The 26,698-nt window shown below is 41.2% G+C and overlaps 1 protein-coding gene across 1 annotated transcript; it reads right to left on the bottom strand.

The window, feature by feature from the left end:
• Positions 1–24,943, bottom strand: atp2a2b (ATPase sarcoplasmic/endoplasmic reticulum Ca2+ transporting 2b). Its single transcript, XM_058415213.1, has 20 exons — positions 24,362–24,943; positions 23,737–23,754; positions 23,571–23,653; positions 20,418–20,522; positions 17,586–17,724; positions 10,226–10,306; positions 8,114–8,199; positions 7,495–7,959; positions 5,531–5,619; positions 5,322–5,424; positions 5,095–5,226; positions 4,894–5,013; positions 3,705–3,923; positions 3,110–3,445; positions 2,774–2,994; positions 2,480–2,682; positions 2,109–2,194; positions 1,809–1,942; positions 1,594–1,711; positions 1–1,292 (listed from the first exon to the last, which is right to left on the bottom strand). Exons 1-20 carry the CDS (start codon positions 24,477–24,479, stop codon positions 1,023–1,025), a joined length of 3,126 nt encoding a protein of 1,041 aa, XP_058271196.1. The 5' UTR covers positions 24,480–24,943; the 3' UTR covers positions 1–1,022.
• Positions 24,944–26,698: the final 1,755 nt, after the last annotated feature.

Genomic DNA, 26,698 nt, shown 5'->3' with positions numbered 1-26,698 from the left:
TTTAATAATTAAGGTATTTAAAATGAAGGAAAAAAAAAAAAGGAAAAACACCAAAATGGAGGTTATTATTATACAAAGGGGAAGACGGACAAATAAATGAAAACCCACACGTAATGCATGCAGGATACACAACATGCAGCTTCCATTTCAGGATCTGATTTAGTCGATGCGTTCACGCCCACCCGCCTGTCCTATACTCATGCCCCTACTCTGAGCAACTCAAACATTCACACTGGACACGGTAAACAAATGTAAACAGCTTTCCCAGTATCCCCGGTTATGTTTAGGCAGCTGTGTATAGGACGCTCAAACTGGATTCTGTTCTTATACATGGCTTTTTTTTTTGTGCATTTTTGACAAACTACCTGAACCCATTTTGTTAGAAAAGCATCCTGAACTCCAGAATGAAAATGACTCGCCTCTGTGTCTTATGGCTTCATGGAAATATACAGGAGAGGAAGAAGAAGAAAAATCAAATCGGCTGCCTAAACTTAACCCCTCGTTAAATCACGTCAGAGGATTCCTTTTAATACGGAAAAAAAAACAAACGAGTTGTATAAAATAGTGTTCAAACTTGGTATACATCGTAGAGCTCTTCTTCATGCACTGAAAGGGAGGACACAAAAAAATCAAGACAGTGAATTTAGTATTTCTACTTTGAAATGCAAATTCGTAAAAAAAAACAATTAAAAAAAACAAAAAGGCAAAATAAAAAAAAATGACCGTTTTAAGACCAAACCAGTAGAACATCCACAGACGTGGGAATAATAATAATAATGGTCATTAATACTTAAAGACTTCAGCTCTATGTGGTCCCCTCCATACCCGCTAGACATGGTTTTAAAAAGAACTTTGTTACATTTATTATATTATTGTTATGTTCATGTTAACACGGTCCTCCTGGTGCACGTTCACTGGTGCACAGGCACACTTGACACACACACACACACACACACACACACTATCTACACACTGAGTGAGGGGAGGGAGGGGTGGGGTTTGTGTTTCTGTGTTCAGAGGAGTCAGGACCAGAACATTTCAGCCAGGTTAGTGTCGATGCTGTAGATCCAGAGCACCAGGGGGAGTGAGAGAGCCACAAACGGCCAGGAGATGCCCTCGGTGCAGGCGCTGAGCGAGCACGACTTTCCCGTGGGCGTGTCCAAATCTTTACCAGGTTCAAGGTAATTCCTGGCTGCGAATTTCAGCACCTCGTCCAGCAGGATGACGGGCAGCGAGATCTTCAGCACCATCAGCCACTGGGTCATGTTCAGCGGTGTGATCTGAAAGATCATCTGAGAACAACAGATGAGAGATGAGGAGAGACAGATTAATATAGGAAATTAAGACAAAACAGACACATGGTGCCATGGTGTGAGAAGTTTCATTAACCGCTTTAAAGTCTTTACAGGCACATTGCCAGCCAAGGGTGGTGCAGAAGAATAGAAGGAAACACCTCCCCAAGCCGATCTCGACTAAAACATCCTTCTCAATCAGCGAGCGAGGCTAATTATGCCCTCAAGGAATCATGGCCAACATTTTACACAACTCCCTTTAGTTTCTTAAATCAGTTTTTAAATACAGTGCAGCTCATACCGGTAGAGGCTCCACATAGAGGATGAGGAAGTGGAGGGACATGGAGAGGCAGATAGCTCCCAGTAGCCATACGTTCTCCCATGGGGGCATGCGCAGCAGAGACTGGTTCTCGGACACACTGAAGAACACAAAGTGACCAATGGGAAATTTTATTGCAAGAAATCTGACATGAAATTATTCTATGGGAATCTGGAAAAAAAAATACTTGTACTGACCTGTTGAGAGCATTGCACATCTCGATGGTGACCAGCACAGACAGCGCCATGGTCATAGGGTAAGGTGACTCGAACACCTCACAATTAATGCCTTTAAACTCTGGGTTCTCTGGGGCACACTGGAGGAAGTGACTCTGCAGAATAAAAAAAAAAAAAAAAAAAAAGGAATTTTTTTTTTTGAGGGAAAACTAAATATAACTTGGTGTATAGTTACTAAAATAAGCTATTTTAATGAAATTCAGCAGAACATTTCTGTAACTTATACAAACGACAGCTTGTATGTAAATTTTTAGCACTAACCAGCTGATAAAAGTTGACTCTTGGTCCATCTTCAGCAGCAATAAACCACCAAGCAGCAGCTCCAACTGTTGCGGCACCAACATAGCCTACAACACAGATTCAACACCATCATCCTTCACGTAATTTTTTTGTACCTGCTGGTTTCTCTGAAGTTGATTATATTCCAATAAGAGCATGTGTGATTACAATTTAAACAGGCAAATCAGATGCTAATATTTCAAGAGCACTCAAGGATGAAATAAAACTGCCTTAGGCTATAGATTAGGCTATATTTGTCTCTCTCAATGGTTTGCTAACTGGAGACACACAGACCTCTAATCCCTGCTTTCACCCTGGGACTCACTGTTAAATCTGATATCTTATGCACTTACAGCCAATAGCCAGGTATCTGAAGAAGAGCCAGCCAGAGATGAGGGGTTCCTTGGCATTGCGGGGGGGTTTACTCATGATGTCCAGATCAGGAGGGTTGAAGCCAAGGGCTGTGGCAGGGAGACCGTCTGTTACCAGGTTAACCCACAGCAACTGCACCGGGATCAGCGCCTCGGGGAATCCCAAAGCCGCAGTCAGGAAAATGCTGTATCGTGACATTAAAGAAGGGTTCAGTCACAGTTCTACAGCATAACAGTTTATCCAAGGCTCAGGATATTAAACTTATCAGTTCTTACCAGACCACCTCTCCCACGTTGGAGGAAATGAGGTATCGGATGAACTGCTTCATGTTGTTGTAGATGGCTCGCCCCTCTTCCACGGCTGCTACGATGGTAGCAAAGTTATCATCGGCCAGCACCATTTCAGAGGCAGTCTTTGCCACTGCTGTGCCCGAGCCCATTGCAATGCCTATCTCTGCCTTCTTCAGTGCAGGAGCATCGTTTACACCATCTCCAGTCTGGAGCAGGGGAAAAGCAGGGTTATTATAAAACTGTCTGCTGTCTATGGCAGGAAGTAATCCATAACAATATCTATAGCTTATTAGGATGTATAATTAAAACAGGACCCATTACCATGGCCGTGATCTCGTCATAGGACTGCAGGTACTCCACAATCTTGGATTTATGCGAAGGCTCGACACGGGCAAAGCAACGGGCACTGAGCACAGCTTCACGCTGAGCCGAAGGGGACAGGTCGTCAAACTCGCGGCCAGTGAAGGCCATGCGTGAAACGTCATCGTTCTCGTTGAAAATACCGATGCGCCTGCAGATAGCCACAGCTGTGCCTTTGTTGTCACCAGTAATCATGATGACCCGGATGCCTGCCCAGCGGCACAGTTTAATGGAGGCAGCCACTTCAGCCCTGGGAGGGTCCAGCATGCCCACACAGCCCACGAATGTCAGATCAGTCTGCAAAGGTACAGATAAAGCAAACATCATGGTCAGCTGCATATGATTCAGTATAATTCTAAACATTTTTTTACTGAGCAATAATTTCTGTCTCCGAAATTTCATTTTATTTGTACCACAACACATGCTGAGGTCATTGTACATGGTAACCAACCAAAAGTTAGAGATGAATATAGGTAAATAGAGAGTAGGTTACACAATATTACAATATTTCAAATCAATTATGACCTTATAAGGTCGATCTGCAATAGATTCTGACCTCATACTCCACAAAGCAAGATGAATCCTCCAGCCGAAGCTCCTCTTTGCTGACGGGATTGTCCCGTGTGGCCAGGGCCAAGCAGCGCAGCGTGTCCCGTCCTGTCCCATACTCGCGGATCACGGACAGAATCTTCTCCTTGATGCCCGGTGTCAGAGGGACTTTGTTACTGCCCACTCGGATGTGTGTACACCTGTCGATCACTCCTTCTGGAGCACCCTTCAAACACAAAACAAAATCAATCAATAGAAGTTAATAGCAAATACCAAAAAAAAAAAAAAAAAAACCTTCTTTCCTCCAAGACCTACAAGTTTTATGGATAAAACAGTCTTAGGCTAGTCCTCCTGCCTGCTAAGGATCTAAAGGAATGTTTCTCCACTTCAGAACTGAGAGCTAATCATGGGAGACTGGCTTTAATTCATCTCTTGATGGATTAGATTATCAAACATAATATTCTAATATTAATGTTGAAACTAAATATCTTCTGAGTTCTATGTTGTATGCTTAACAGCAGTAAAAATGGTCTTGATTAACTGAGCACCAGCATAGATAGAGGTCATTCAAAAAAATTAGTTCAACCTGCTGATGCACTGATTATAGAGGTAGGTGGGGAAAAAATAAATCCCAGCAGCACCCCACTGGGCATCATCATTAATTTAAAATAGACAGAAATGGAGGTCAAGCAAACTATTGGGAGACAACAGGAATACATTTCTGAGATTGACGCTATAATAGATTGGGGTATGAGACGACACAATAATTAGCACCAGGGGCTTCATGCACAAAAAAAGTAACAGCTCGCGCACAAATTATGCCCCTGGTGTTAATTACGCTAATTATAAAGCCAGTCATAAGCTGAGTCATGGTTTAGAGCATGGGAAAACATGAAAAGTCTTCCAGACTGTACTTAAAATAGAATCCTTACAGACGTCATGCTTAAGCTTTTTCTAACAAAACAAAATGTTAAATCTAGGCATGACTAGATGACGATGTCTGATGAAACAGGGACATTTCGCATGGCAATTGGTTTAAAAGCAGCCTGTTATCCATTAATCTGAGTCCTTAAGCACCAGTCAGTTTGCTATCAATCGGTTGTGATCTTGAAACACAGAAATCTGTGCAAATACAATTCTAGGAATGCGTTCCCATTCAGAAAAGCAAATCTGATTATGCCCCTCCCTGCGATTACCTTGACGAACATCTTGCCGAGGGTGGTGCGTGCCTTGTTGGGGGTGCAGTATACAGACATGGACTTCCTGTCTCGTGAGAACTCCAGTGTGAATTCTTTCTTCATCAGCTGCTTAATAACCTAAGCCAAAGAAAGATAAATATACAATTAGCTGACTTATAAAGCCTTTATAAAAATCCTTTAATAGAAATGACTGCTTACAGAGTTGCAGGCGTTGGCACGTTCGATCTTGGTAAGAGTTTTGAGATCATTGTCAAACACGTTCATCTTCTCCACCAGGCACGTAAGAGCCGTTTCTGTCGCCTCTCCAACCTTCTCGTACACTCCTTTGGCCTGGGAAAATAAAAACACAAACAGTACATGTATAAGAAAGAAAAGAAAAAGACAGTATGAGGTTAAAGTGAAACAACATCCATCCATCAACAGACCTCATTGTAGTCCAGAGAGGAGTCATTGCACAGGGCACAGATTGTAGCCATCTCCACCAGAGCATCATACTTGGAGCATTTCACCGGTTTCCCATCCTGAAACCTAAGCAGGTATCAAGAGTGTTAAAAACATATCAAATGCTCTTTAAATCAAGTTGCATCATGGGAAAACTCTCTTGTGCTTGCCTACTCTGAATAAAGTAACTCACACTTGTCCTTCAGGAGCATATGTGGAACCAGTAATGGTGAACTCTTTGAGAGAGCAGCTGTCTCCCTGCACCTGGTCAATGATGAACATCTGAAACACACACACAGACAGACAGTCAAATCACCAGCAGGTGGCGCATAAAAACACTGCAGAACATGAGGCGCTCTATACTGGGAATACAAAAACTTTAGGCTACTTGTATGAGGGTCATGTAGGGGTCAGTACTGACTACAAGATCCTGAAAAACAAGACCAGTATCCTAGTTAATAGCCAAATTGGCACTGGGATTTTTCCAGTCAGGAAAACCAGAGCATTGGGATGTAGCAGCAAAGTCACCATAGAGATCCAGTTAAACAGCTAGCGAGAAAGAGTGAATAAAGAGAAACACGATAGAGTAAAGGCACGGAGCTGGCAAATCCGACAGGCGCCTCGTGAATGGTTCGAGTAAGTCAACTCCAAATAAAAGCTTAGAGCGCTGTTCTTCTCTCACTCTACCTCTCAGTTTTAGCTACCATGCTTACATAAAACAACCCACATTACAGACAGGACAGAACTGGTGAGAGTAAAGAGACTGCATTCCTTCTGACGAACGGCTATTTTTAAAGCCAACCTTTTCACGTTGGTGGAAAAGCGGCAATCGAGTGTTTATACCAGAAGATTTTAGCCACTCTTCTCCGGATTTTAATCAAACGTACCTGCGGATCTAGCAACAACATGCGTCATTAGACAGATCAGGATTTGATTATCTACAGGTCACAACAGCATTCTGAGGAGCCAAACCTGTTCCGTCTTTGCACAAGTGTGTACAAGTGTGTGTGTGTGTAGACTGCAGTAACATGACTGCTAAGTAAAAGAGCTCGAAACACAAGGTCAGTTATGCAACACCACTGCAAGTAACTGACTGCTGCATACTGATAAGCATTTAAAGAATAGTGATGGAGCAAAGAAAATGGTTGGAAGAGGTGGAGTGTGGTGTTAATGAGAGAGGAGAGAGGGAAAAAGAAACAAACGACATATGGAAAGAGGGAAAAGGGTAGAGGAAGACTGAGGATTAAAACAAGCATAGAAACAAAGAACAAAATAAAAGAAATGGACAAGCTGTAGGCTATTCAGGCTAATGGATTGATGGGCTCACACTTATGATGAGCTACAAGATGGTCAAGGTCACTACAGGAACTGCTGTATCGGCAGACTAAGGAATCCTAAAAATAAGTCAAAATTAAATATACAAGCTTTTTCCCAGAAGAATTTGAACTGCCATGGCATGTTTGATGTCCAAAGCATGCTTCTTTAGTTTAGATTTATCTCAAACAAAATCACATTGGCATGGCATCACCACCCAAAACAAATCTGGCAGATTTGTCGGTGTGTCACTTTTATAAACATCAAAACAGGTTTAAGCATGCACAACGTTTTTTTGTGTTAGCTCCATTGCCCTTCAGACACAAAACTACTTTGGATGATCGAGCGCAATTGAGATTAGTTTAGTAAATAATGCACACCAATTTCTTCTATCATTCTATATTATTTAAGCCCTTCTGTACCACAGTTCTGTTGACCTCTTGATTCTGGTTGGTTTTAAGGGGTTAATTGTGATTTGTTTAAGGTGATTAATTATCAGTCTGACAGCTTTAAGGCCTTTCTGCCATACAGGAGACTTCATAATTGTTGGCAACTTGACAAGCATCAAGAATGAAGATGGTGAGGAAATAACTATTTAAAGTCACGATAACAGGAAGTCTTGAGAACGTTCCATAACACAAGATGCGTCAATAAATAGATTTAAAGATGTGTCGACATCTTAAATAAAAAAAAAAAAGGTATTTGCAAATAAAACACTGGGGTGGCAAGAGTCAGTGCTTCACGCAGTCACCTCAACAACTGATTTAGAAAAATAAAATCATGCCATACATACTGTGTAAATAAATGCTTGGATGTTAAAAATTATACTTCAGTGTTCCTCACCCTGCACACAGACATCTGGTTGGTGGTCAGGGTGCCGGTCTTGTCTGAGCAGATGACCGACGTGCAGCCCAGTGTCTCTACGGAAGGCAGTGAGCGCACAATGGCGTTTTTCTTGGCCATACGCCGAGTGCCCAGCGCGAGGCAGGTGGTAATGACTGCGGGAAGCCCTTCAGGGATGGCGGCTACGGCCAGAGCCACGGCAATCTTAAAGTAGTAGACAGCACCACGGATCCAAGAGCCACCGTGCACCGGGTCATTAAAGTGACCAATGTTGATGATCCACACGGCGATGCAGATGAGCGAGATGACTTTGGAGAGCTGTTCTCCGAACTCGTCCAGCTTTTGCTGCAGCGGTGTCCGTTCTTGCTCCGTGGAGGCCATTTCGTCACGGATCTTACCGATCTCGGTGTTCACACCCGTGGCCACCACGACACCCACAGCCTTACCGGCCGCAATGTTAGTGCCCTGCCAATACACAGCACAGAAAAAATAAGTTCTCAAACACCTCCAAGAACTAATTATGACAGGATTCTCAAAAATGAGGAGTAAAAATAGCTTATGCACACACAGATCAGACATCCTGAGCAGAAGGAATAACATGTTGTTACTTCACACTTACGGAGAACAGCATGTTCTTCTTGTCCTGGTTCACAGCCCGAGGGTCAGGGACTGGGTCTGTGTGTTTGATGACTGATACAGACTCTCCTACAGAGAAACAGACAGAATCAGACAACAAAATGGTGAAACTGCAACAGTTTTTTGGCTCCTCTGCTGAATCAATTTGGCTCAATTGCATTATGTCTTGCATTATGAACTTTTTCAGGGTACTTGCAGGTAGCACCAAATTTAATTTAGTGCTTTTTACAAGAACAAAGCTGCACAAAATTGTGTATACAGATGCAATAACAAGCTCACTGCATATAAGCCAAGTGCATGGCAGTCTGGGGAAACATTGTCAGATGGTGCTGTGGAAGAATTCTAGCAAATAAATAAATAAATAAATAAATAAATAAATAAATAAAAAGATCATTTGGCTGAAAGGGGGGAAAGTGAATGTTTTCTTTTCCTTTATCCTGCTTTCTTTCTCTAAAGGTCAGTAAGATTTAATAAACACAGTAGTAAAAACAGTCAATCTGCTGATTTCCTCTCACAGTTACTATCATGCCTTGATGAAGTTTTGGATAGTGATGTGCTGGAGTAAACGGACTAAACGTTTCAGGCTGCGATCAGATACCAGCCATCAAAACATCCGCGATGTTCCTTTGCTGCAGGCGGAATGGCGTCCTTAAAAACTATTTTCTCCCTTTTTCCACTTTAGGCTGTAACCACACTTTACTTTGATGAACTACAAGCATGTATCTCAAACAAACAATTCCCCAGGGTGCCACACAAACCATCTCTTACTGTATTTACAGTCAACAGTCTAAGACAAAGTCATTAGGGGCGTTTTAAACCAGTACGTCAACCGACAGCTAAAACTGAGATTCTTGCTCAATTCTTAGAGAGAAAATTCTTACAGAAGAAATTACTGATATCCAGCTTCACCTACATTAAAATTAAAACGGACACTAAAATTGACAGATTAGCGATAACGGGTGTTCGGAGGAGAATGAGGTAGAATAGGAAGCAGAATTTAACTGTATATTTCAGGAATATGTTACAAGCTAATCTGCAGTTGCCCATTATTTCCTCATGTTACTGTTTTAGTACTTTCTATAAATTAGCAAAATGAAAAATTTAATACCTCCAGTGGAGCTTTTTTTTCCCGACTTTAATTTTCACAAAACTGATTTAATACTTTACACGCAATGAACCACAGCCACCCTGTTATTAAACTCCTGGAATTTTAAATGAACTAGACTAGTTTTAATAAGGGCTTTATCAATTTTTAAATCCCAATCACCAACAGACTCTCGGCATCACTGGTCTAGAATTAGAAGTGCTTGTGTGGTCCTTCTCGACCCGGATAATGTTAAATTCACAGCAAAGCTGAGTGAGTGTGTGTGAACTTGGTCCTCTGAGCTTTCCAGACTGAACACAGATTATAAAAGATATGAATTAGCAGTGAAATTAAACCACAAAGTCTCTAAAAAGGGAGCGTTAAGACTATAACTAGGATCTGCCATTTTCAACATTTTATCGTTTACTATACCAAACCCACAAAATGCCCAAAAACAGTGTAATGTCAGGAAAAAGTGTACTCTGTAATCATTCATCATGATATTGATATTACATCACACTATGCCCCTAGGCTTATGTCAGCACTGAAGCAAAGCTCTGTATCATGATTGCCTTAGAATGAAAAGCACCAAGCAGAGAGAGGGAGAGAGCTAATGCGCAATTACCTAATTTATCTGAATGGCACGTCTTGCAACGAAAAATATTAAGGATAAGAATGAAAACAATTTCCAAAAATAGACATTATGCAGAATTTTTACCAATTAAGGCAGTGAGGCAAAATTAAGCCCTACAGAAGAGTTTCCATTCTCTCACTCTTCTCCTTTTCTGAGCTCCTATCACTGACCTCCCAGTAGGGTCAGAATCTTGGGAGGAAAACTGTATTTTCGTCTTCCACGCCACAGTACAGTGTTTATTTTTCCTCTAATTATGAGGATCAGTCATCACCATGCAACTCACAGATTTCGACTGAAGATGTTTCTTGAACCAAACGGATCTAAATGTGACCTCCATAAACTGTGGATCAAGTGGTGTGTTAATCGACATGTCTTACCTGTCAGAATGGACTGGTCCACTCTAAGCGTTGTGGATTTGATGGAGGTTAGGCGGATATCGGCAGGAACTTTGTCACCCACTAGACAGGAAACAGAAAGCATGCAGTCAGAAATGAGCACAAAAGGTAAAACCTGGTACATGATGTTTATAATGATGGGTTCCATCAGCATCTTTTCAGTAACATTAAATCAATTTCTTTAAATAATAAGAGCTTCCATTATACCAGTACTTCATCTCCAGTACTAACTTTAAGGATGCATGTCTCCAGACAGCACTCTTAACAAGGGCCATTATAAGACTAGCAGGCACTCAAGGCATTAAAAACATAACAAAAAGCATCACACGTTTGGCACATTGAGCTCATGCTGAAGTCAACCAACAAGCAACTTCTGGGAGTGCTGTGAAGACCGTTTCAAGCAACCGATTTCAGTCCCATATTGTGGACTGATGCCTAAATTTAAAGAAAGGGGGAAATAATCTAAAATATCAACGTTCAGTCCATCCCTGAATCCTCGATCTGTTCAGTCTTCAGTGAACCTATTAATGATGAAGGAACTGTGAGCTGGAAAATTGATCTAACACACCACATTTTAACCAGTCAAGATTTTGCAAAAGAAGGCTGAGATATATCAAAAAGATTTAAAGATGCTCCAGCGTTCTCAGGCACATACTAAAGATAGCTTGTGAATCATTCTTTCCACAAAATGAAAGGGGTCATGACTGCTTAAAAAAGAAAAAGGGGAAAAAAAAGAATGTAAACATCTAATTCTTACACAAATCAATGAGCAGGGCTGACATTTATGAGTCACATAGAAGAGCGTTCACTTAAACCGTCCACTTTGAATGCATAACCGATAAGTTATGTGAAGAATGCTTCAATGAGCTGGCTTCAGAACAAGTGTTTGAGCACAATCAGAATTAAAGCTCGTTCACAGAATTGTGAGGGCATTTAATAGGGCTCCGGGAGTGCTATAGATATCACACACTACTTTTTCCTGTGATGATCCTGTTGATAAAAATACACAGTGTCTTCAAAATGCCCCTAAACCAAATGAACAAATGTGGAACATGTACCCAATATATAGCTCGAGCTGGAAAAAGGTCAGACACTGGGATAACCTACTTTAGGTAGACAAGGAGAAGGCAGTGTCCTTGAATAAATCTCATATGAGAGCAGTTTAGAGGCAGCAAGAGATGATGTGGAATTAAAGGGAGCGTCCGAATAATGCCTGATCTTCCACTTAACAGAGATTGCCCAATTTACCAAAAGGGAAGTAGTGCAGTGGTGTAAGTGTGCGATGTTGTGTGTTATGAAATAGCTCAAAATACCAAATACCTAGAATTCACCCAATATCTAAATGAGGTGTGCTAAATCAGTGGTTAACAGCAAAGCATAGCAGGGTCAGATTCAACCATTCACTTAGGCAGATACAAATACACAAGCTTTAAACAAATTGCACTGCAATTTAGGGAAAACCCATCAGATATGGCTGTAGCTGAATTCTGGCAAACAGCCGAAAATTCTACCTTGTTAGTGAAGGTTAATTTCACCAACATGTTGGATGGTTTTGTGCTGTAGCTAAAATTGGACACAATCTCCATCGGTTCGGTGTGTAATCAGATACCGGCTGTCAAAATGTCCACGATGCTCAGATTTTAAAATACTAGAATTTTACGAGTTGAGGTGCACGTAAAAGAGAAAAGTATTTGAGGAAACCCTGTCGTTTAGAGAACTCTATATAGTAAGAAATGTTAAAACGACACCACATAACACATTTTGCCAGACCGCCTCACAATTTCTTTTTGCTAATGAACTCTGGGTAACGTTTACTGCAATATTGGGCAGCCTGACCTTCTTGGAGTTAATGTGCAAATAAATTTCTGCAGAGCTCGCATTCTGGTTTTGATTAGAACACGCACTTCCAGGAACGAGGGCAGGGTGGTGATGCGATGACAGGTGACAACCAGAAAGAGGTGTTGTTTAATGGGACAAGACATAATACAGGAGCTGATGTTATTCGAGGTGACATAAGGGACGTTCGACGATGCCGCGAAACAAATCTTAAATCTTAATCTAAAATGAAACGCAGAGGAAGACAGGAGTTCGAGCTTTAACGTTAGCGCTGAGCGTGTTAAATATAGCGGAAGAGTCTCATCGTCGGTTAAAGAAAGCCATGCACCAAGCGCATGCAGAGACGTTAATGAACCGTATGTCAGAAATGATACACAGCAGAATGAGGAATGTGCTGCATAGCCAGCAACGAGAGAGCCCACGCTGGTGAGACATACGGCATTTCATTGTTGAAGACTAACCACAGTACAGAAGCAACATGAAATCAAGACTTTAAACTAAACCAGAGGGTTTTTCCAAGTCACTTCTGAATGAGCATGTGGATGATAGATGAGCATCACTAACCATTAAGAACCTTAAATTCAGAAACAACAAACCTCACTTTGTGCCTTTGTCCCAATCTGAACGGATTTTCCTTGTATAGTCGCTAAAATAAGAGCGCAATGTTTTTCTTGGAAACCGCGAAAACAAATAAATGGCTGCTCTAAAAAGATACACAGGGAGCCACAGCTGCATCTGGTTTATTTTTTGACTATATGCTGTGTCTGTTAGCATCCACAGTGTAAATAATTATAAATAACTAGCCTCCCAAATCACATTTTTCATTGATGGATCTAATAAAAGCTGCAGCTACCCATTTTCCCTGTTCATTAGACCATTTGCACGTAGCCCCTATGCACTAAGGAAAGCCACTGTGGGAAGACCACAAAGGCAGACCCCACACACACACACCACTTAAGTGAATACATCCTTGTCCTCCAGGTCCAATTTTGCCTCTGAGTCCAGAGACCAGTCAGCGAGGACAAACTGCAGATCACCCCCAACCTGCTTAGAATACAAGAGAGAGGAGAGTGGCCATCTGTTTTGCTAATTAATTCCTCAAATTTAGAAAGAGTTGCACACTGCTGCGTCTCTGCAAAAGGGTTGTGTTACCATTTTATACCTGGCCAGTACACAATCAAAAACACAGTGTACAAAAAAGTGGATCAAAATGATTGACAGTTCCTAATAGTGGAGATCAATATAAAACATAACACAGCACAGCTGAGGACTCTGTTCTGATTGGTCAGAAGGAGTTCATTAATTTTACAAGCCAAAAATCAGGTTTATCAGGAACAGACTTGCTCTAACGCATCATTGTTTCTATGGCAACAATTGAATAGGAATTAAAAGAACTGTTTTCTGTGAGGAGATGTTAGTATTTTTGGAAGGAGTCTCCAATGTCAGAGCTAAAGCTGGACGTTTTTTGACAGGGGCTCCAACGTGAAGAGCTCTATTAAAATATTTTCCTATAACTGTATGCCCCATTTCCAATATTACAGTTCAGAAAAACACGGGGCCATTTTATAGCCAGCTGTAGATTGGCGAAAGGGGTTAATGATATTTCTCTCCCAGACTGGATTCATTCTGAAGTCGTCATCAAGTGGTCAGATTTTTAATAATTTCAGCACATCCTGTACCCTTTTTAAAGGTCACTGAATCCTCAGTTGCAAGCGTCAGCACTGTGACACCGTGCACAGACACTTCCTTCAGGCTTGGTGAGGGACTCGTCAGTACTCGCTCCCAAATCCCTCCAGAGTCCAAAAGCAATATAGCGCTGCTCTAACAGCTCCTGAGGTCAAAGACATGAGGTCATTTTCCAAAGGTCATGAACTTTTCTGGAATAATTCTCTGGAAAACAGACAGTTCCTGGCTGTGTTTTGCTTTCTTATTGGACTCAAACAACTGTTAATTTCAAGCATCTCAGTACTGCTTGTTTGCAGTAGGTTTATGACGAAGAAAAAAAAACTCCAACTCTTCAACAAAGCTTGATTAGCAGCTCCAACAACTGGAATTCAATTGTTTTCATATATCTATTACAAAACGTACCAAAAAAATCCAGATTTAATTATATCTGGTTAATCAGTTCAGCCTTGATGCTGTACTCCATCGCATCCATGTTCTGCATTTTTAGTTGTGCACAGATGCTTTCCTTTGAAAAGACTTTTGTATAATTAATTTTTAAAATGTAGATGCAGAAAAGATAAAGGATTAAAGGCCACGCTGACAGCTATGAAAATTACAATTACATTTTCTTTGCATAATTTATATATGCAGATTCAGATGCACTGTTCTTTTTTTGGTCATGACAAACTCTAAATAAATTTCATTAGCAGTTACCTTCACAGATTTTAGTGTCTGATAGCTCTTGTTTGGTATCCAAGTGCCAGTATTTACAGCTATGGCTAAATACAGTTATTTAGAAAAGGTATTATTATACAGTTGGTCCAAACTGACAATTTTTGTTGTCCATCCAAAAGTACCACATCGAGGTCAGAGGATTACACAGTGGCCCCACGAACATGCATGGTGTAAACAATCCTGGCATGTGTCATACCGTCTGAATGCTTCATGATGCAATTCACGCATTACTCAAGCTAACAGAGGTCTAGTGTTGAAATTTCTCTATAGCTAAGCTGCTGATCTGCCACAATTAGGAACTAGATGGGATGCTAGAGTACTATCTCAGGAGACTGGAGGATGCGAGCTACACAGCTGAAAGGTCAGTAATGGCAGCTACCCCGCAGATGACCGGAGACAGAGACGCTTCCCAGGCCAAACAGTGGATCAGGTGTGAGAAACCTAAGCTAAGAGGACTGGCATTGCGTTACAAGGCAACAGCAAGCAGGCGTGAGAGGCAGCTGAGAAGTACAGCTCTGTGGGAGGCTCGGAGAGCACACGTCAGGGAGGGGTCTGCTGGGCTTCTTTTTCATCATCGCCTTCCAAGGTCATGCCTCCGGCGAGGAGTATGAGAAACAAAAGATGCAGACCGATCCTCAACCGATGACTCACTCCATTAGAGTAGGAGGGATGGGGGGAATGGAAAAAAAAAACGATGCCATTTCTCTTTTCAGCTATTCAGAGATGACGTTTGTGCCATAAGCTGCTGATGCTGGATGAGTGCGTCAAGGGGGCTGACAGCTTGACAGAGACAAGCGAGGTCCTAGCTAATTCTTGTCTGAATGGCCACAACGCATGAGTACAGCTTGAGAACAAAATGCTGTTCATACTAGTCCAGAGAAAATGTGAACGAGGGGCCGAGTCTCCTTTCATAGAGGAATGACGAAAAACCTGCAAGGTCACAGCAGCTTTAAAAATCCCATGACACCATCTGCAGCAGGACTGCCAGACGTATCAGAGCTCTCGAGCACTAGATCTGTGCTCTGGAGGCTCTGACGCAGGAGGTGTGTTACATTTCAAATCAGCTTTTGTCCTTTATAAAAATCAATGTGATAAACAGTGGAACTGATCCCAGACCATGACTCACAGAGATGCTTGATAGGCACACTCTAAGCACAGAAGAGCATGTGCGTGCACACACACACTTTAGAGAGTTGGTGTGTGAATGTATTCAATCTTAACACTACTTAATATTCCTCTCATGCTGCACCCTTTCCGCTCTTCCTCCCCCAGCAGTCTTTCTCTTTTTCCTCTTTGTCCTTTGAATTAGTCTCAATCTGCAACACTATGGGTTAACACCAGACTGCCTGACTGTGCAGGGGGTTCAGAGAATCAATTCCCTTTCTCGATTCTCGCCGTAGTGTCTCCTTCTCACTGCGGACAAACACCCAGCGCAGGCGAAGATGACGCAGGAGGAAGGCGACCAATCCGTAAGGAGAGAGACAGACTGAGGACGCAGGAGACAGGGTCGTTGAAAAGAACCAGAGCTTCGTCGGCTTCCTACTTCCAGCTTGCAGAACACGTATCCTTTTTCAATATCTGGTCCTAAGTGGCCCTTCCTCGTACACCTGGGGGCAACCTGTGCTCAGCTGACATTGCTACTGGAGCTGTTATTAGCCAGCATCACTTTGCAAGAACGGCTGTAATGTTTTATATGCAACAGTGACCCAGAATGGGGACAAGTTCAGCAGAGTAATGATTACTAATCCCAGAAGCTTAAAAAAAATGCCACAGTGTCTGGGTGTGTGAATGAACATGCATTAGACTGCAGAAAACCCAAAACGCTTGTGCATTCAACCTTCTCTTATTTAGTTGGTGTAATTTCAGATTTCCTTAAACTGTGCTGTTGAATTATAGATTCTGACTTGTTAGAGTGCAAATTTACGACTGGGGAAAGCTGCCACTTCTCATATATATGTGTACGCTGAAGTCCAACATCTAAATTTAAGCATTCATTGATGGATTTTACTTAACATTCTCCTTTTTCCCCCTCTAGACAAAGCAAGGATGCCTCTTTCAAAAAGGAAAATCAATACAAGAGGTGACAAATGTTAGAAGGGGCTTTCAGGATATTTCTGCATTCGACATACAATTGAAGAGAGAAGTTGTAACGTGGGATTTGGTCAACTTTCGACCACTGTGTAACCAATAAAAGAAAATCCTATTAAAATATACAGTAACGCTCATTACTCTGAATCTATCAAACATTTAAATGTCAACTATATTACTAAAACAAATCTAATTTTTGATGTATATTTATTCTATTGCTGTCATGCTGTAGAAGATTTTTTTTTATTATTTCTATTTTATTATTTTAAAAAATAATTATTTTTTTAATGATTTAATCTGCTCACCAGTTGATCCTTTTTTTCTTTATTAATTTTTCTTATAATTTAGTGAATGGTTTTTACTTTCACTTATCTAAAAACTTATTTTATATTCTATTGCATTATTTCAATATTATTATTATTATTATTATTATTATTATTATTATAAAGCCATTATTACAATGAGGAACCTCCTAAAGAACAAATCACCTTTCATCACATTTATCTTTTCATCGACTAATATAAAAGTGAATATAGTACAACACATCACAACAGCCATTGTAAACAACAGTTGACCGCACTGCCATTAAGGACATGGTACAGAATGGTTAATTCTATACAAGTTTGATGTGGATACTCTGGATTGGTGGATTAGCAGAGTCCCTTCGTGCATCGTTAACACAGCCTTTTTAGACAAAGCAGCATTTATTACAGCAGCCAATGCAAAGCAGCAGTGACGCAACGCAGAGCTTTGATCGTCTCTCGTCTTTCTCTCATGTCTAGGCACGTTTTTAATCAAAGAACCTGCAAACACACACCCGAACCTTGAGTGTCGAGCAAACAGGGAAAGTACAAAACTAAACCATTGGTAACTCGATCGCTCACAGACATCAGAGACCATCTGGACATCACGATGACATCAGTCGGCCATTGTTTACAGCGATAAGGCTGCTTAACACAATCGCACACACTCTGACCGGTGTTTAATATCAACAGACGCTGAAAATGAGAATTCTTACCGGCCACTTCCACAATATCTCCTGGAACAATGTCTCTGGCTTTGATCCTCTGCACGCTCTTCCTGTCCTGTCGATACACTTTTCCCATCTCGGGCTCGTATTCCTTGAGGGCCTCGATGGCATTTTCGGCATTTCGCTCCTGCAAGCATGATTAAAACAAAATAAACACATTGATATCGCTGAGCAAAAGAGCAGATCATATGCCGTACATTCGGAACATTAAGAACTCTGTGGGTTTCGATGGCTACAGCAATGAAATCTAGAATATAATCACCTAGTGCTTATCTCAAAGCACAACACCTTAAGGAAGTTTACACCGCTGCTATCATAAAGCTGGGCCTCATTTATGATCAGTGCCCACAAAAGCAATACGCTGAAAAAAGTTAGCCATTAACCTGAAGCACAGGGAGAGACAATACTAGGGCGAGCTGCACCAGTCTATCATAGAAATTCATTTTTCCTCCCTATTAATGTCACAGTGCACCAGCACACACAGTTGAAGAGTTTCAACCCTTATGTTCCCAATGCCAAAATGAAATACTGATCATTCCTTAAGTGAAAAACTTGCTGGTGGTGGCTTGTAAGGCAGCCATTTTCTGGCCAGATGCCTCTGCAGGCTTCATTTGCATAATGAGAACACAAAATACCGGGAAAGACCCATTTATTACATTACTTTAGCTACCAGTTCAAGGCAACCAGGCTGAACGCAGGATATGGTACCTGCCCAACTGCCTCGTTAATGATTTTATTACCTGTTCACTATTGTTTCAGGGGAAAATTAACAATCATTTAAAGTGCAATTATTTCACACATGAGATACGGCTTTCCTTAAAACATGGAACCGTTTCCTTTTTTACATCAGATAACGTTAACTCAGGCCCGGATCTACGTGTTTTGATAGAAACAACAGGCAAAAACCCAAAATGAGTAATAGCAGGCTGAGCCAAAGTAGATGGAAAAATAATAAACACTGACGAATAGAGGCAGAACCTTCTTCTGTATGCTTTAATAACTGTAGACCGTTTACTTGGAATTACGTGCCGACAACCGAGACTCAGAGAATAAAAAGAAAGTTTGCATGCAACTGCCCTAGTGGGGTTGCTTTAAGCTGTGGGTTTGGGTTAAAGTCAAAACACATGTGTAAGTAAACACTGCATTTTCCCATACTCAAGTCTCTCTCGTAACATCTTCAATAAAAAAAAAAACCCAACAAAATCTAGGAAAAAACCCTCAGACAATCACGAATTCTTCTTACTGACTACTGACTGTTGCATCAACCAGAAGGCGGCGAGTCTCCTGGTTCCTGTTTTCTCAAGCTCTCTTCCAAATGTCTTTAAGGAAGTTATTCTTCAACACTGACCTTTCAGGTGGCTGTGCACTGTCAAAAACTACTTAGTCACTTCATGGTGAAGCACCCTCCATTCTACGACTAAACAGAAACACAGGCTCTAAAAAACATTTTGCTATTTGACCCCAAGACGCACAGTGTAAAATATGGACATAATAATATCGACTTTGATCCTTAGTGGCTGCGCCCCGGGCTGGTCGCTGAGAAACGGCCATGTTATTTACTCTAGATGTTTAATGGGTGTATAAATCAGTGTACAGGCATCGGGGCAGGTGTGCGAAGTGGCGCTATACCTAGGCCAATTCTGTTCACTGAAAAGTGCCCACACAGGTACTAAAGATAATTAGCTGTTAGATCCTAAGGGTAACCCAAGGCCAAGAATACACCTTTACTTTAACCCTTACCCTTGTTTTCAAACTAGCATGCAATTCTGTAGTAGTTTGCCTGGAATCATTTGGTAGAACTACTAGGACTTTCTTCTTTAGTACCTCATTTGTATTGAACACCTGTATCAAAAATAAATACGTGTTTGTTAGAATTAAGAAAGATTTACTGAGCAAAGGAAATGTGAATTAAGCGAGTATTTCCATATCCATAACAGGAACTGGTGCATGAAGCGCTGAATGCCCCAAGCTACGCTGCACCACTTTCTCATTGCCACATAGTAATTTTCAGGGTTAAAGGATGGAGTTTCTCACATGAGCCCAGTGACCAAAATAAAACCATTGAAACTGGGACACTGGTTTCAGGGCAATTGGGAGATGGTGGTGGAGGAGGAGGGAGGCCCTCTGCTCTACGCTGGGAAGGCTGGGCTATGTTAAGACGAGCAGAAACGAGATCACCATGTGCTTTCATTTCACAACAAGGGCAGTTTCATTGAGGAAAAATGAAGAAATGCGCACAAAAGCACATTCACTGCATACCAAAGATGATGGCAAAAACCATGCGACAAAATTGTCCACAGAAGCGGGTTTCTTACAGAGCCAAAAATCCTGTTTTTAAACACATATTAAGGAAAACAACAGCCGTTTTAGCGTGCAAGCTGAAATCAGTTATTGGTTATATAAGTTGCATGCTAAACTCTTAAATATGATTGGCCAAGAAAGTAACATCTGATGGTTTTTCCATGTACAAATCATACATTTACATTAATATATTTGTATACTAACACCAGCTTCACAGTGTTGGTGCATAATCACCAGTTTTATCCTTTCAATATACTACAGCAAATCATGGCATGACGAATGTTTTCTTCAGGAACAAAATCAAGTACACTTACATAACCAAACACTAATAGAAACTAATGATAAAAAGCTGTTAAAGTCAAAACAATCCGGAATAAACCCTGTCCTGTACTGCTTTCAGATAGCACACAAAAACCTAAATCCAGGTCAGATTCACGGTTCACCATCTCTGACCAATCATGTTTAAAAACTCCCAGGGCTCTCAATTACTCTTCGTTGGAATGAAAAAGATAAACTTACCTGCCAGACCCCTACGATGGCGTTGGCTATAAGAATCAACAGTATTACAAAAGGCTCCACAAAAGCTGTAATGGTCTCTTCTCCTTCTTCAAACCAGGCCAGTACCTACAGAGGAAAAGAAATAAAGGAAACTTGGGATCAATAATTATTCACACTGGCTTTTGTGTTCTCGTACAAGCACTCGCTCATGTTCAGGTTTTAAACCTAAAAACAGGAACAGGAGTCATTTCACAGAAAGGTCATGGGGATATGCAGGGTTTAGCTGGTTTGAACTGAACCCTGGTTGTTTGGGCAGGTCAGAACACAGCGATCGCATGATGGAGCAAAACAATTGGTTGGTGAGTGTTTTAACATGGTGGCTTAGGTCAGCACTGGCAAGAATCAACTGCAGCAAGAGTGCTCTGAGGTGTAAAAATGAGCTGAACCTGTTTTGTATTTATTGTAGACATGAACTACTGCAGGTCCTAATATTTAGACTGAAACACATCTGGCTGTTTATTGTTTCTGCAGAAATGAACTGTAAACCCTACAGCAATTCAATCTCAGTGAAAAAGAGATTAGAAAAAAAAGAAAAAAACATCAGCAAGGTGCCGTGCCCTTGTACGGGCAAAAGAAGAGAAAAAAAGTTGGATGTGATTCATAAACAGTAATAAACATGTAGCTACACACACTTGGCAAAAAGATAACTTCAGGATGATCGGATGAGCAGATGTATCTTGAACCACCGGTAGAATACAGCGTCCTCTGTAAGCCTCTGTTATCAGTTGCTGAATGAGCCGGGTTGCGTTTAACACGCTCTTCTGTTCATGTCGCACACACAGCAGCATTGACACATGGAGACGTTAAAGCTCATTATGCATTAAGAACTGGAGACAGACGGCTTGTTCTAGAGATCCAGTGATGCAGCTAAAGTCTAATCATTCATCCCTACGCTTCAAATATCATCCAACGCGATGCCTGAACAACATGTTGATAGAGAGATCTGGTATATTTAATGACAGCTACCTGCACTATACAGGTTCATAATGAACCATCACAGCAAACACACACACAGGCAGATTAAAAGTCCCAAACACCAACATCTCAGTCCGGTTGCTGAGAAACAGCAGCAGTTACTTCCCGTGGACACATAAATTTATACCCACACACGCCAAGCCAAGCATTAAAATAGAAACTTTTCAACTTTCCAGCCTATGCATTTTCAATTTCCTTTAAAGGAGTTAACAACCATGCTTGCTGTCCACATTTTATTCGGCACAAAACAAGTGGTGGATGCTTTTGACCACCGGTTATCATCATGCAAACAACATGCTGGATTCGGCTCCGATTACATTAAGGAAGAAAAAAAAACCTGCACACAGAAACATATGCGAATTTGATTTGATGCAAACTATCAAGCATTTTGTATTTTCTGGCTTAGCACACCGTTGGTCTGAAGCGAGTCCAATCAACATTAATAAATCAGAAAACTCACTCGGCTCAACCTAACACAAATGAACAAATAATGGCTGTGCTTTTAATACCGCAAAAATTAGCACCATTTCAGCCATGGCATCTACACTACTTATCTTCGGTGTGTGTGTGGCTATGCATGATCTTACTCCTACTGATGCACAATAAATCTCTGTGGCTTAATTATCCACCATTAGCAGCAAAGAATTAATAAATATAGCATCTTTATTTACATGGGTGCAAGTTTACAGAAAACGTCTCACATTATATCCCCCTCAGGCCAGCTATGTGATACATAAATATAAAAACAACCAAATCTCTTTAACAAATGATTTTGTGACCAAGCCGCATCGGTCAGACGGGATGTTATTCCAGGTGTCACGTCAACGTTTCTATCCGGGGAAAAAAGGCCAGCCAAGCTCTCGGGAGGACTGCAGTCATGCACCCTTTAGTAAGCGGAGCAGGCGGTGAAAAGGGCACAAAGTGCTGACTGTATGATGCAAACTCCCTTGGGACACCTAGTGAGAAAGGAATGCTACAGTCCGCGCTACTTATTTACAGACCAGATTCCAGGCTGTCATCAACCCGCTCACTCTGGTACGCGACAAAGCGCAGGCCAATACGGGACGATGGAAAGGTTACTGGGGTAAACGCTACGCTCTAAATCCTGACAGCCTAGAAGCGCATCTCACTTCCGTGTCTCCTCAAAGCATTTTTCGTGATAGCACGGTTGCAACAGGAAACTGGCAGTGTAAGTTTACGGAGGTCACACACATGATCAGGATCATAATCACCCACGCTGTTCACAACATTCCAACTTTCCAAGGCCTCTTAAACACACCATGCTCGTCATTCCGACAGCGTAACTTACCGCAGCTGAAGGCCACTGTCTGAAACGTGCAGCCTGATCTTCAGCCTTTCATCACTAAGCACCTTGATGACATGATGTTATAAATATTAACATTATACCACAGCGCTGTTGAATTCTTTATTATGAGTGGTTGGAATTTTTATAACCACGTGGTTTGGATGTAATGCCCCTTTAAAAGGTAAGGCAAGTTTTTTGTTTTTTTTAATTTAAGTGCACTTTCTAAAACAACATTTCTATATTAATGATTCATTTATATAGAATTTGTTAAGTGTTGTTAATTAACAAATATTAATTTTGTACTGCTTTCGGAAAACTGACTAGCATTCATGAACATGGAATTGGAGGGAAAAAAAATCCTTTAAGTTTTCTACCATGGGAAAATCTTTAGGACAGAGGACTTTGTGCTTTCTCAGTAACATGACAAGCTGTATTTATTAACTCCAAAAGAGGAGAGACAGAGAGAGAGAGAGAGAGAGAGAGAGAGAGACAGAGAGAGCGAGAGCCTGGCAAAGGAGCAACAGTTTACGGCTGCTATAACATTTGCAATCAAAAGGACTAACATGTTTGGTGGATGTTGTGCAGGACGTAGTGTAACTATAAATGGATAAAAAGTATAACATGCAGTTCTTTAAGAGAGAAAATTGCAATACTCTTACGCAAAAGTCTAGACGTGCAATTGTCCTATTACATCACACCCCTAAATGTATACCTTTACCTGTGCAACCAAATTACCTGCAGATCACACCAACCAACCACAGAACCTAAAAGCCAGACATACCCAGGAGCGTTTGCACTTTAAATGATCCAACACATTTTAACACAGTACTTACAAATGATATACATGCTGCTAGAAGAAGAATCCTGACTAAGAGGTCCTCGAACTGCTCGATCACCAACACCCACAGTGATTTACCTGTGAATGAAATGCAAATGCCTTGTGAACAGATAGCAGACTATGGATATGAAGAGCAGACGGGAGTAAAACAACAGGATTACCTTCTTCTGCTGGCAATTCTGTGGACCGAGCAAGGATTCACACCGAAGACAGGAGAAGAAGAAGAAGAAGAAGAAGAAGAAGAAGAAGAAATGATTAGATGCATGACAGTGTTTAAGGTTTGGTAATAAAGAGTGTGAGGTATAGAATTTGTGCACAGTAAAATATATTACTTCTGTACAACAACAAAGCTCCAATTCAAAATATATTGGTTTTAACATATATGTCATGTTAATTGAAAACACTGTTTGACTCCATGCTTCATGTTGAACAGACCGCGGCCGGCTCTGCTGACTCCGCGATGACGTCAGCCGCTTTCATTTCGTCGTTTTAACGGTTACCGGTTGCGCGAGGCCTCAGCACGTTTCCCACGGCAACGCTAGCTAACACGCAATCGGCTAACAGTAATGCATTTAACTCTATTAGCTTTTTAATAACATGTTTTTAAAATAAAAAAAAAAACAGGCTCCTCAAAAACCATCCCTGGCGCAACATCTCGCTGAAGAGACATGACAGTGCTAATTTGCGTAGCCTAGCGTTCCTCTCCGCTAGCTTACACGGGGGTATTAAAATGAGCTGGACAGTTAGAAAGTTAACTGTTTAAGTGTCTCTGGTTCTCTCACTCACCGTTCGGTCCCCATTTCTCTCGCTGTCTTTTCACTTGGTCGAGGCCGAGTCCGGTACTTTCATTCACGCTGAAATAGCTGTAAACCTCTTCCACCGTTTTGGTGTGAGCGTTCTCCATAATGGACGGCCGGCTTTAAAAAAAATAATTATTATAATCTAATTTTATCTTTTAATCCTCGGTGAAAAGGCGCGACAACGTAACACGTTACAGCAGTTTAAAAAAAAAAGCCAGTGATCCTAAAGTAAATTAGCAGTTCTAGCTATAAGAGTCCAGTGCAGCGCGCGCGCACACACACGCCGATAACTGTAACCCGGCTATGCTATATGATATGCTAAGCTAACGTTACTTCACCGCAGCACGATAAGTTTTAGCCGAACCGGTGTCAAAAGCGCGTGGACCTACAGCGAATTCATTTAGACTGTCAAAACGTTGTTAGACGCGCACATAAACTATATATATGATGAGCTGCCGTCACGAATAAAAAAAATAAATCTTCAGCTCATTCCTAGGAGCAGCAAAATACCGGCTACTACCATCAGCGCGCGCCGCTCACACTTCTGCTTGTCGACTGAGCCGCATATGCTCCGTCTCTGTGTCCGCATGTGGAAGCCTTTGATTGGTCGAACACGACCCGGAAGTCCTGGACTTCATTGATTGGCTGAAGACAACCCGGACACCGTGCGTGCACGCGTTCTATGTACAACTCTCTAGCCATTGCATTTTGATTTCTATTAAGAAACAAGGGTCCTAATTGCCAATGCTAACGTATAATGTTATGTTCATATTGAAATAATAGGGGGAAAAATGCCTGCTGGAGCAAAATAAGTCTTGTTCTCAGAATTCCTTTAACTGTTCCATGGAACGGTAGATGAACTACAAGCTAGACGCGACAATGGCGCCGCCATATTTGATAGGGCAACTCTTTAACTTGGCATCATAGACTTATAAGAATGAATCACTTTTTACAGGTGTAAGTTTATTTTCTGGTTCGGACAGGTTGGTGGCGTTACTGAGATTTATACGACATTTAGTTGGCAGCTCTCAGGCAGAAACAAGTGCATCTAAGCATCTAAAATATGAATGAATTTAAAGTAAGAAGTTAAAATAGAAGATTAAGATTTATGTATACGTGGATTAAGATTTATATATACGTAGTGATAAATGATATATAAGACATTTGTGATAGATCAAACAAAGCAATTTTTGTGAAAATGAGCTAAACACTAACCAGTACCAGTACTTGCAGTGTTTTAGACTTAATTTCTTGCCCTTTCCAATATGGCGGACGTATTAACGTACTGAAAAAAAAGTTAGCATCTGCGGCTAATAGGAGCGGTGACATCAAAACGTGTTTGGTGACTGTTCTAGAATGATGCTGCTGCATTGTATATGTGCCGCAATTGTCCAATGAGACGATAGCTCCTGCCTACGTCAGTCGGCTCTGATTGGATCAGCTGATCTATCCTGCTCAATGATGTCGAAATCGTGACGCCATGTTCATGTGAAATAAAGAGTAATCCGCAGTTCCTGGGAATGAGTCATTTAATTCTAATCTGTCCATTACAGATATTATAATATTGTATTTTTAACACAGAGTGGAAAAGTCTCTTTTAAAATATTGATTTTTTCTGTGTTTTATATTTAATTTTTTTTATAAGTCAATCCTTACAGAAATAAAAATCACATATAATTGTGTGTTTTTCAGATGTGATTATTTGTCAGTGAATAATGTGTGATAAATAAAACCACAAGTGAAAATTAATGTGAAAATGTGGACGGTGTGGAACTCATGTCAAAGTAAATCTTAAAATTTGCATGAATAAATAAAAAAATTTCTTCTTCTTCTTTCGGCTTTTCCCTTCAGGGTTCTCCACAGCAAATCATCTCTCTCCATCTATCCCTATCTTCTGCATCCTCAACACTTGCACCCACTAGCTTCATATCCTCATTTATTCCATCCATATACCTCCTCTTTGGCCTTCCTCTTTGCCTCCTGCCTGGCAGCTCCATGTCCAACATTCTCCTACCAATATACCTCCTCTGAACATGTCCAAACCATCTTAATCTGTCCTCCTTAACTTCGTCCCCCAAACCTCCAACATGAGCTGTCCCTCTGATGTACTCGTTCCTGATCTTGTCCGACCGTCTCACTGCCAAAGAGAACCTCAACATCTTCAGCTCTGCTACCTCCATCTTTGACTCCTGTCTCTTCCTCAGTGACACTGCCTCTACACCATACAGCATGGCCGGTCTCACCACTGTCTTGTACACCTTCCCCTTGATTCTCGCCAATATTTTTCTATCACAGAATAAATTAAAAAACGCCAGGATTATGT

Source organism: Hemibagrus wyckioides, linkage group LG18, assembly GCF_019097595.1.
Source record: "Hemibagrus wyckioides isolate EC202008001 linkage group LG18, SWU_Hwy_1.0, whole genome shotgun sequence".
NCBI classification, from domain to species: Eukaryota; Metazoa; Chordata; class Actinopteri; order Siluriformes; family Bagridae; genus Hemibagrus; species Hemibagrus wyckioides.
The sequence above is the reverse complement of the archived record's forward strand: the minus strand, read 5'-3'. Positions and strand labels throughout refer to the sequence as shown.